The sequence below is a fragment of the Candoia aspera genome, chromosome 4, assembly GCF_035149785.1.
Source record: "Candoia aspera isolate rCanAsp1 chromosome 4, rCanAsp1.hap2, whole genome shotgun sequence".
NCBI classification, from domain to species: Eukaryota; Metazoa; Chordata; class Lepidosauria; order Squamata; family Boidae; genus Candoia; species Candoia aspera.
In genome coordinates this window covers 3,449,472-3,461,342 of record NC_086156.1, presented here as the reverse complement: position 1 = coordinate 3,461,342, position 11,871 = coordinate 3,449,472, and the positions used below count along the sequence as shown (strand labels likewise).

Below are 11,871 nucleotides of genomic sequence, written 5' to 3'. Positions count from 1 at the left end.
CGCCGGGGGTGACGTCCCGGCCGCAGGCGATGACGCTAGAAGCTCCTGGGCGGGGCGAGCGCCGAGTCACGTGCGTAGAGTAACTGCGGTCGTTCCGGGGTAAACCATTCGGGATACGGGCGGGGGGAGGTGCGCGGTAGGTTGGACCATTCTGCAGGAGGGGGAGAGGAGAAGGGGGCCGCGGGGGTTCGCAGCGTGGGAGAGTCGGGATCGAACCACCGGCAGGTGGAAAGGGGGGGGGACCAAACCATTGTGAGAGCTGGTTGAGGGAGGGTGTGGACCCGGGAGGCAATTCAGTTCGGAGATGGGAAATGACGTTGGGTGGGTGCGAAGCAAAGTGGTCGCCGATAACCCCTGGTTTGCTTAACCATGGTTGATCCAACAAGACACAGTGGCTGGGCTTGCACAGACCGGCCCGTGCTCTCGCCTTCGTCGCTTTCCCCAGCTCGGGTCCTCCCAGAGGGGTCGGACTCCAACTCCCATCAGCCTTAGCCAGGGGGGACATGATGGAAGCTGTAGTCCAGTGCACGAGGATTCCCTTCCTTAGCAAGCGAGGTAGCCTCGTCCAGCCAGCTCTGGCTGGGGGGAAGCCGCCCCAAAATCTTGTGGGGGGGGCGAGCATCTTATTTATTTATTCAATTTATATTGCCACCCATCTCAAACTAGTGACTCTGGGCAGCTTACATATAGAGGTTGACCGCCTCTGTTGACGGAAGCTTTTAGCTTGTCTAAAAACGGCTACGTAAAATAGAGCCTCCATATTTCAAGGCACTATACCTTGGGACCCGTTGCCATGGACTTACTTTGCCCTTTCCTTGGCCGAACCTCAATCTCAGGCTCTCAGCTATCATAATTTAGAGGCATGCTTTTAGCTCGCTCGCTGACCACGTTGAAGCTTTTTAACCTTTCGGAATTCAGGCCAGTAGTTTCAGCACCGGAGTGGTTTAGATTCTTTTAGGGCTTAAATGAGGGGGTTCCTCCTTTAAATCGGTTAATTTAAGCAGGCTTGGCAGGCCTGTTGCATATCAGGTCTTTCTTAGAATGCCTGGTGGCTGACAGTTGGAAATCAGGCAGCGGGAAGCCCACAGAAAAGAGGAATTGCAATAAATCATTCCCGGTAATGGTTTTGTGAATGACACGAGGCTGGGGATCCTTCCTCAGAGCCCGACCCCGTTGAACTGCTGCTTGCAGCTTTTTCTTCCCACGCCTTTTATTAACCTGCCTTTGGGATGAACTCCTGCTAAAAGTTTATCTACTGCTGACACTGGAGGCACAAAATTGTGGATCCAGAGCCATAATGAGACTTGCTTGTCTTCTTTTCTTCCAGTTAGTTCTCAAGCGCCTCGGACTATGGCCCTGAAAAAACCCGTTGCCTTTTGCTCCCATTAAGAATTTCTGACCAGGATTTATTTCGATGGCTGCATTGCACGTCAGGATGGCAGCTCTAAGCAGGAGCTTAAGGTATTTTGGATGTTCATGGAGTAGCCTTAATAGAAATATAGACCTGTGATCTAGAAGGGAAATATTATAGCAGCGATATTCTGGAAAGGAATATATATATGGTATTTTAAAACAGTCTAGTGCAGAGTTTCTCAACCTTGGTGACTTTAAGATGTGTGGACTTCAATTCCCAGAATTCCCCAGCCAGCATGCTGGCAGGGGAATTCTGGGAGTTGAAGTCCATGCATGCTGGCTGGGGAATTCTGGGAGTTGAACAACAGCAAGGTTTAATGCACTCATGTTGCCCTTAGAATTCTTTCAACCCCCAAAATGTAACCTTTTCCCCTCAACTGGGTCACAACGAAGGCAAAGGAGGTTGGGTATGACTCCCAAGCTACGCTTTTTGTATTTTTACCCTAAATGTTTTCTCTGGTGACAGGGTATACCAAAGATGATATCAGAAGGCACTCTAGCTTTCCTTGCGGTCTTGAGGACTAGCAACTTGCTTCTGTTTTTAGATCAGCTGGGGAGATTTCAAAGATGCAGCAAACTTTGGTCAGGAGAAATGGCACCGCCCGTGGGGTTTCCTCGTCTCGTAGGGCCAGGCCAAACTGCCCCTTTGCTCAGCCACATTGGCTTCCCTTAATGAAGTGGGATTTCATTGAGAGGTGTATTAAAAAAAAAAAAGTCTTGCGCGCATAAGTGGATTTAGCAAGTTGCTAAAATCCTCCCCTCCTTGTCTGAACGGGTTCCAGCATCTCGCAGGTCGAGCGTCTGTCCAGGTTCCTTCTCAGGGTTTGTGGACTTCACACCTCGCCCAACCAGCTGAACTCAAATCGGACCTCCATCGCTTGCTTCCCGAGACAGAAGTACGCCCGGCTGTATCCCGTCCTCCTGGTTAGACCGGACGGATCCTCAATCCACCTTCGCTACAAAGAGCCGAGGCGGATCCTTCCGGTGAGAATTAAATCCCATGGCTTTCCTTGCAGAGACAGGAAACCAAGTTCCAACCATTTCACTTGTTTCTGAGCTCCTGTCTGGCCTGGGCCATTTCAAGCTGCAGGCGGGAGGCTGATAGGACAGAAATCCCAGCAATTCCCTCCATGTCGTGTGCAGGAGCATAAGATTTCCGGCTTGCATAAAGGTAGTCCTCAATTTACAGCCATTCATTTAACAATGGTTCAAAGTTATGACAGCCTCTTGTGGTACAACCTGTACTCGCGCTTAGAACCATCACATCACCCCCACGGTTATGCGATTGCAGTTCAGGCGCTTGGCAGCTGGCTTGCATTTATGACCGGTTGCAGCATCCTGCAGTCATTTAATTGCAATTTGTGACTTCTTTTGCAAGTTTCTGGCAAAAAATGCCCTTTGGGGAAGCTGGATTTGCTTAATGACTGGTGTAAAATTGGTCGTAAAATTGGATCTGGTTACATGGTGACTCGACGTACGACCGCAATAGCTTACAACAGAAATTTCGGTCCCAATTGTGGTCATAAGTGGAGGACTAATTGTATTCCCTGACATGCTCCTCTACTGCATAAAAACCAGAAAACAGGGCCTGTATTGCTTGTGGATTGTGGAAGATTAGATCTGGTACTTAAAATGTCTTGGAGGAAGTTTTTGAAGCATTACCGGTTTGGTCATTGAAGATTTTACATATAAAATTTTAAGGAACTGCTGGCTTTTGCGAACCCTGGGCCTTGATAAGAAAGCGAGTTTCATCAAACTTCAGTGTTGGATGGTCATAGAAACTTTTATTTATTTGTTTTAGGGGGGGGGGAATTCTTTTCCCACTTCTACAACGGTAGATTTATTTATTTATTTATCGAATTTATCGCCGCCCATCTCCCAAAAGGGACTCTGGGCGGTTTACAATAAAACATAAATAGAAAAATAGAAAACTGTAAAACACAATAATGCACAATAAGATAAATATGATAAAAACCCCAATAGCCTGGAAGTTCTATTTAATTTAAATTTAATTTCATTTAATTTCATTCCATTCTATTTAAATGTAAAACATCCCAAATAAAACCTCGGATGTAAATATTTATTTATTTATCAGATCTATCACCGCCCATCTCCTCCGAACGGAGGGACTCTGGGCGGTTTACAACATAAAACAATAACCATATAATAAAATTCCAATATAAAATATAGACTAAAACAATTTTAAAAACTACCAAATATAATAAAATCCTGATGGCTATGGTCTCATTCTTTTCATATTAATCAAACTGCCCTGAAGTATTGGTTGGGGCAAGGTTACGTCTGATAAATTTCATTATTATTATTATCATTATTATTATTATTATTATTATTATTAAATTTATATTACTGCCAATCTCCTCCGATGGGGGACTCTGGGCAGTTGATATTTGATCAAGGAGTGATGCCCAGCCACTTATGTGGGGAGAGGAATATCAATCCTGAAGGATATTTATTAAATATATTTTTCTGTCTCTAAAAAAATTTATTTGACAGTGATGGTTACTTTGGATGCCACTGGATCATTACAGACAAATGGTGGCTTGCAACAACAGAAGAAATGATAAAGTATTGGTGATAAAAATCTAACCTCTCTCGCCCTGTGGCACAAAGTAATAACAACAAAAGTCCAGCAGTAAATAGCAACTCCAGTTTCACAGTACAAAAATTATTCAGTGGTGAATAGTTCTATTTATTTTATTTTATTTTATTTAAATGATTTGTATGCCCCCATCTTAAAAGATGACTCTGGGCGGCTCACAACAACAAGGTTTTCCCCTGGAGCAGAACAGAAAAGTTCAGTTTTTACTAATTTCCAAATGCCACCACCAAGAAGGCCAGTTTAGCTTCTGGATTGGGGCTGTTCCAAAATGTTGGAGCTCTGATAAAAAACCAAAAACTTCTTGGCCTCAGCCCTGGTCATCTCATGGACTTGAGGCACCATCACCAGCTTCTGGGTGTAAAATAAACATGACACTGGGAAGATCTTGGATAGCATAATTCGAGGGAACCCCGCCCCCACGCTTTATGCCTTATGTCTGACTTGTTTGAAGTTTGGTGTTGGAAAAGACTCCTGAGAATACCACGGATAGCCAAAACAAATACATTTGTTCTGGACCATAGAATAAATCAACCCAGAGTTCTCCCTCGAGGCACAAATGACCAGGCTCAAATTTGGACACTTTGTGGGAAGACCCAGCTCTCTGGAGAAGGCTCTGATGCTGGGAAAGGTGGAAGGAAAGAGGAGAAGAGGACGGCCAGCAACACGGTGGATGGACTCAGTTACAGTGGCAATGGGGGCACCCTTGGAAGAGCTGAAGGACCAGGCTGGGGACAGATCCTCCTGGAGAAGGTCTACCTGTGTGGCAGCTATGAGTTGGCACTGGCGTGATGGCACAAAATCAACCAACCATTCAAGCTTGGCTAAAACAAACTTCCAAAATAGATGTCAATAATGAGTTGTTTCTTCAGCAAAGGATCGTTACCTTGTCGTGGTGCTGGAGCTTGAGCACCTCAATGATGCCATGAGCTAAACCGTGAAGGGCCACCCAAGACGGGAAGGTCATGACAGAGAGGTCAGACTAAATGCGATCCCTGGGGAAGGTAATGGCAACCCACCCCAGTATTATTGCCGTGAAAACTAAATGGATCAGTACAACCAGAGATATGTCGGTATACCATCGGAAGATGAGACCCCCAGGTCGGAAGATGGTCAAAATGCTACTGGGGAGGAACAGAGGATGAGCTCAACTAGCCCCAGACGTGATGACGCAGCTAGCTCAAAGCCGAAAGGACGGCTAGCGGCCGACGGTGCTGGTGGTGAACGGCGAATCCGATGTTCTAAGGATCAACACACCATTGGAACCTGGAATGTAAGATCTATGAGCCAGGGCAAATTGGATGTGGTTATTGGTGAGATGTCAAGATTAAAGATAGACATCCTGGGCGTCAGTGAACTGAAATGGACTGGAATGGGCCACTTCACATCAAATGACCACCAGATCTACTACTGTGGACAAGAGGACCACAGAAGAAATGGAGTAGCCTTCATAATTAATAGTCAAGTGGCTAAAGCAGTGCTTGGATACAACCCAAAAAATGACAGAATGATCTCAATTCGAATTCAGGGCAAGCCATCTAACATCACAGTGATCCAAATATACGCCCCAACCACAAATGCTGAAGAAGCTGAAGTAGAGCAGTTCTATGAGGATCTGCAGCACCTACTGGACAACACGCCTAAAAGAGATGTTATTTTCATCACGGGAGACTGGAATGCTAAGGTGGGCAGTCAAATGACACCTCGAATTACAGGTAAGTATGGCCTGGGAGAACAAAATGAAGCAGGACATAGGCTGATAGAATTTTGCCAAGACAATTCGCTCTGCATAACAAACACTCTCTTCCAACAACCTAAGAGACGGCTTTATACATGGACTTCACCAGATGGACAACACCGAAATCAGATTGATTACATCCTTTGCAGCCAAAGGTGGCGGACATCTGTACAGTCGGTAAAAACAAGGCCTGGAGCTGACTGTAGTTCAGATCACGAACTTCTTCTTGCACAATTTAGGATCAGACTCAAGAGATTACGGAAGACCCACAGATCAGCTAGATATGAGCTCACTAATATTCCTAAGGAATATGCAGTGGAGGTGAGGAATCGATTTAAGGGACTGGACTTAGTAGATAGGGTCCCGGAAGAACTCTGGACAGAAGTTGGCAGCATTGTTCAGGAGGCGGCAACAAAATACATCCCAAAGAAAGAGAAAACCAAGAAGGCAAAATGGCTGTCTGCTGAGACACTAGAAGTAGCCCAAGAAAGAAGGAAAGCAAAAGGCAACAGTGATAGGGGGAGATATGCCCAATTAAATGCAAAATTCCAGAGGTTAGCCAGAAGAGATAAGGAATTATTTTTAAACAAGCAATGCGCGGAAGTGGAAGATGACAATAGAATAGGAAGGACAAGAGACCTCTTCCAGAAAATTAGAAACATTGGAGGTAAATTCCAGGCAAAAATGGGTATGATCAAAAACAAAGATGGCAAGGACCTAACAGAAGAAGAAGAGATCAAGAAAAGGTGGCAAGAATATACAGAAGACCTGTATAGGAAGGATAACAATATCGGGGATAGCTTTGACGGTGTGGTCAGTGAGCTAGAGCCAGACATCCTGAAGAGTGAGGTTGAGTGGGCCTTAAGAAGCATTGCTAATAACAAGGCAGCAGGAGACGACGGCATCCCAGCTGAACTGTTCAAAATCTTGCAAGATGATGCTGTCAAGGTAATGCATGCTATATGCCAGCAAATTTGGAAAACACAAGAATGGCCATCAGATTGGAAAAAATCAACTTATATCCCCATACCAAAAAAGGGAAACACTAGAGAATGTTCAAACTATCGAACAGTGGCACTCATTTCACATGCCAGTAAGGTAATGCTCAAGATCCTGCAAGGTAGACTTCAGCAATTCATGGAGCGAGAATTGCCAGATGTACAAGCTGGGTTTAGAAAAGGCAGAGGAACTAGAGACCAAATTGCCAATATCCGCTGGATAATGGAAAAAGCCAGGGAGTTTCAGAAAAACATCTATTTCTGTTTTATTGACTATTCTAAAGCCTTTGACTGTGTGGACCATAACAAATTGTGGCAAGTTCTTAGCGGCATGGGGATACCAAGTCATCTTGTCTGCCTCCTGAAGAATCTGTATAACGACCAAGTAGCAACAGTAAGAACAGACCACGGAACAACGGACTGGTTTAAGATTGGGAAAGGAGTACGGCAGGGCTGTATACTCTCACCCTACCTATTCAACTTGTATGCAGAACACATCATGCGACAAGCTGGGCTTGAGGAATCCAAGGCTGGAGTTAAAATCTCTGGAAGAAACATTAACAATCTCAGATATGCAGATGATACCACTTTGATGGCTGAAAGCGAAGAGGAACTGAGGAGCCTTATGATGAAGGTGAAAGAAGAAAGTGCAAAAGCTGGCTTGCAGCTAAACCTCAAAAAAACCAAGATTATGGCAGCCAGCTTGATTGATAACTGGCAAATAGAGGGAGAAAATGTAGAAGCAGTGAAAGACTTTGTATTCCTAGGTGCAAAGATTACTGCAGATGCTGACTGCAGTCAGGAAATCAGAAGACGCTTAATCCTTGGGAGAAGAGCAATGACAAATCTCGATAAAATAGTTAAGAGCAGAGACATCACACTGACAACAAAGGCCCGCATAGTTAAAGCAATGGTGTTCCCTGTAGTAACATATGGCTGTGAGAGCTGGACCATAAGGAAGGCTGAGCGAAGGAAGATCGATGCTTTTGAACTGTGGTGTTGGAGGAAAATTCTGAGAGTGCCTTGGACTGCAAGAAGATCCAACCAGTCCATCCTCCAGGAAATAAAGCCAGACTGCTCACTTGAGGGAATGATATTAAAGGCAAAACTGAAATACTTTGGCCACATAATGAGAAGACAGGACACCCTGGAGAAGATGCTGATGCTAGGGAGAGTGGAGGGCAAAAGGAAGAGGGGCCGACCAAGGGCAAGATGGATGGATGATATTCTAGAGGTGACGGACTCGTCCCTGGGGGAGCTGGGGGTGTTGACGACCGACAGGAAGCTCTGGCGGCTGGTCCATGAAGTCACGAAGAGTCGGAAGCGACTAAACGAATAAACAACAACAATGAGTTGTTTACTGACCATTATAGTAGTTGTACAAAAGGGATGCAGTGCCCCAGCTGATCCCTCCATCTTCCAAGAGGACCCTCATGTTAGGCTGTGGTGATTCACCAGGATATTTGCAGTTTCATGTGATAACCAAGGACCCCTTTGGGGTTAACAGGAACAACAAGCAACAAGAGGGTGAAGGGTGGCCTTCTACTGTGTCAGACCCTCAGCTGGCTGCAGTTCTCCATGATTTCGCAAAGTTCTTTTTCCAGCTTCTCTGAAGAGGTCAGAAATTACAGTTGAGATGGTGTCCATGCCTGCAAAGGTTCTGTTACTGATCTGAACATGGAAGGAAGATGCTGAAAGAATGAAAATAGTCTTGAATCAAGCAGAGGTGCTGGTCTTTGCATCTTTGGGTCCCAGCTGGAGGGTGTGGGGAAACAGCTTTGGTGTCCTCAATTCTAGCCCTAAGAGCTAGAATTGAATATATTTATTCTGAATATATTTATTATATAGAATATATTTATACACAGAATATATTTATTCTGTGTTGTAAACAGCCCAGAGTCCCTCCGGTGACAAATTTGATAGATAGATAGATAGATAGATAGATAGATAGATAGATAGATAGATAGATAGATAGATAAGAGAGCCACCACCATTTACAAATGGCCCTCCAGAACAACGGAACCCTCCAAGATTCCAGCTCTGTGGTAATGTCCCTCCTCCAGATAGTCCCAACCTAACATTGTCATTGTTGGAAGACTTAAAGGTTAGGGAAAGATTGTCTTGGAGAAGGTCTCTCTATGGGGCTGTTAAGGGTCAACACTGACTTGATGGAACATAATAAGTCAATCATTGTAATTCCCTTGAGAAGTCCATAATGCTGGGAAAGGTGGAGAGAAAGAGAAGGAGAGAACAACCAGCAACATGGTGGATGGACTCAGTTACAGTGGCAATGGGGGCACATTGGAAGACCTGAAGGACCAGGTTGGGAACAGATCTTCCTGGAGAAGGTCTATCTATGTGGTCACTAGGCAACACATAATCAATTAATCAATCAATGCAAAGACCCAGCTCCCTTGAGATGTCCATAATGCTGGGAAAGGTGGAAGGAAAGAGAAGAAGAGGATGACCAGCAGAAGGTGGATGGACTCAGTTATGGTGGGGATGGGGGCACTGTTGGAAGACCTGAAGGACCAGGTTGAGGACAGATCATCCCACAGAAAGTCTATCTGTGTGGTCAATAAGAGTCAACACTGACTTGATGGCACATATCAATCAATCAGTGCAAAGATGGACCTCCTTTTGGGCAGTCCATAATTCTGGGAAAGGTGGAAGGAAAGAGAAGAAGAAAATGACCAGCAGAAGGTGGATGGACTCAGTTATGGTGGAGATGGGGGCACTGTTGGAAGACCTGAAGGACCAGGTTGGGGGCAGATTGTCCTGGAGAAGGTCCATCTATGTGGTCACTAAGAGTTGACACTGACTTGATAGCACATAATCAACCCATTTGATTGTTCCTCAGATGTCAAAATGTCCTGTACTTTTAATTAATATTTGCTTAATGGTTGTCTGATTATGCTGTGGTTTTTGTTTGTTTGTTTCTACATTTCAACTTCTTACTGATTAGAGTTCTTTGGGACTGGGGCAGCATATAAGCCCAGCCAGCACACCCACAAATTCAGGCCAGAGCAGAATATCTTGCAGGAATATATGTGCCAAGCCATAAAGGGCTTTCCAAGTCAAAACTAGCTGTTGGAATTCAACCTAGAAGCCAACAGCCTACTAGGTGTAAGACTTACAATAAAATAGCTATAAATGCTCAGAGTGACATGGCCTGGGTTGCTGTGTTTTGGACTGACCGCAGCCTCTGGGTCTGTGTTTCTCAATCCTGGCAACTTGAAGATGGGTGGACTTCAACTCCCAGAATTCCCCAGCCAGCATGGCTGGCTGGGGAATTCTGGGAGTTGAAGTCCACCCATCTTCAAGTTGCCAGGATTGAGAAACACTGCTCTGGGGTAGTCTTCAAGGGCAGCCCACGTGGGGCCCATTGCAGAACTCTAACCATGTGCCAATGCTGGCATGAGTGATCGTGTTTTTTCTGCTTTTAGATACCAGTAGACATCAACACCCTCCCCGAGGCCGAAAGGAGAAGCCGGTTGAGAAGAAAGAACTTGATGAAGTCCAAGCCGGAGGAAGTAACTTTTGAAGGCGACTTTAAACTGGATGATTACACGAAATTTTGGAGCAAAAAGTGAGATTTTTCTTCAGTGAGAAAGACAAAATTCAGTGCAGCAGATATCTAGAACGTTATAGAAGGTGCAAAAAATTAGGATCCACCCACAAATAAAGAGATTTTTTTTTCTAATTGCTGTGATCATGTTTTCTTGGGGGGGGGGTGAGTTCATTTGTTTGAAGGAGGGAGTGGGAAAAACACATGCTAAGCCATGTGATTTGGGGGTAGTGTGTTGTGTAAACCCAGACACTCCTGGTTTATTCAGATCCCCATGCAACATCTAAATATGAACCCCAAAATGTGCTTCAGTGCACAGGGGCCTTTGCAGCTCTTGAAAGCAGCCGCATCTTATGCTGAGATTATGCAGCAGCTGCAGAAAACTTGCACAAACCCAAGTGTTTTGCAGGTGCAGAGAGGTGGTAAGTCAGTGCTCCTGCATGCTCCAAAGCAGTTTGTTTCTAAAACGTTGGACCTCTTCATTTAATCAGCTTGCAATGCTTACTGAATGCATGTGCTAATTTAAAACCTTTTTGCGCTGGTCTTGCAAAGGCTTCTGGAATGCCTTGCAGTTACTTACAGCAAGGGTGTTTACTCAACCTTGCTGTGTAGACAACACCGAAGTTGCAAATAACAAGGAGGGAGTTACAGCTGGCAGTTACAACCAACCAGTAAAATTAACAGAGGGAAGTACTGTAGAAGATGGGCTGAGAGCTGAAAATCACCGTTAGAAACTTTTTAATCTGCTGAACTTCCTTTCCTGTGAGAACTCAAAGACAACCAATTTTTTGCCCCAAGAGCTGTGCCACTTGATCAGGATTTTTTTTTTAACCAACAGTTAAAACAATCAACCATACTCTTGATGTAGATCAGTGTTTTCCAAACTTGGCCGCTTTAAGATGTGTGGACTTCAACTCCCAGAATTCCCCAGCCAGCATACTGGCTGGGGAATTCTGGGAGTTGAAGTCCACACATCTTAAAGCGGCCAAGTTTGGAAAACACCCCTATAGATGATCCCACATTTGCAGCCTAACTGCTGATATGGGGCTGTTTCCAAAGATTCTTGGGGAGGTGAGCAAGTCAGCATCTTGCCTCTAAAATATCGGGGACACTTGGTAAAATAGAATGCCCACGTTCCTCAACATTTCTTTGCGAGCTGTAGGATCTAATTTCATATCTGGGGTTTTCGTTTTGTTGTTTTTTTAAAGATGGACATTCTTAAAAGCAACAGAGGACGCTTCCCTGTTGCTCATCAGCAGATCGGCTTTTAGATGCAACTTCTGGCATTGCTTCGTGGCCCACCCCGCAGGGCTGTGATTCAGGGGAGATGAAGAGCAAGGGGCCCCAATACTTGCAGCATTATTATTATTACTCTTCCCAATTCGGCAAGCGAGGACTAAATTTGCTCCCTGTTGATGCCTTCCAGGGCATTGGGACTGCAACATCTTTGCTGGCTGGGGAGGATGGGAATTGTAGTGATGCCCAGAATTCTGGGCGCTCCCGTCCCAAGGCACCCGGCAACCCCCCTTCCACGTGC

The 11,871-nt window shown here is 45.1% G+C and overlaps 1 protein-coding gene across 1 annotated transcript; it reads left to right on the top strand.

Annotated features, from left to right (window-relative positions):
- The first annotated feature begins 28 nt into the window (after nucleotides 1–28).
- On the top strand, nucleotides 29–10,361 carry MRPL55 (mitochondrial ribosomal protein L55). The gene is made up of 4 exons (XM_063303329.1): nucleotides 29–129; nucleotides 1,332–1,461; nucleotides 2,196–2,397; nucleotides 10,213–10,361. The coding sequence occupies exons 2-4, from the start codon at nucleotides 1,415–1,417 to the stop codon at nucleotides 10,357–10,359; spliced, it is 396 nt and encodes a 131-aa protein (XP_063159399.1). The 5' UTR covers nucleotides 29–129; nucleotides 1,332–1,414; the 3' UTR covers nucleotides 10,360–10,361.
- The last annotated feature ends 1,510 nt before the right edge of the window (nucleotides 10,362–11,871 follow it).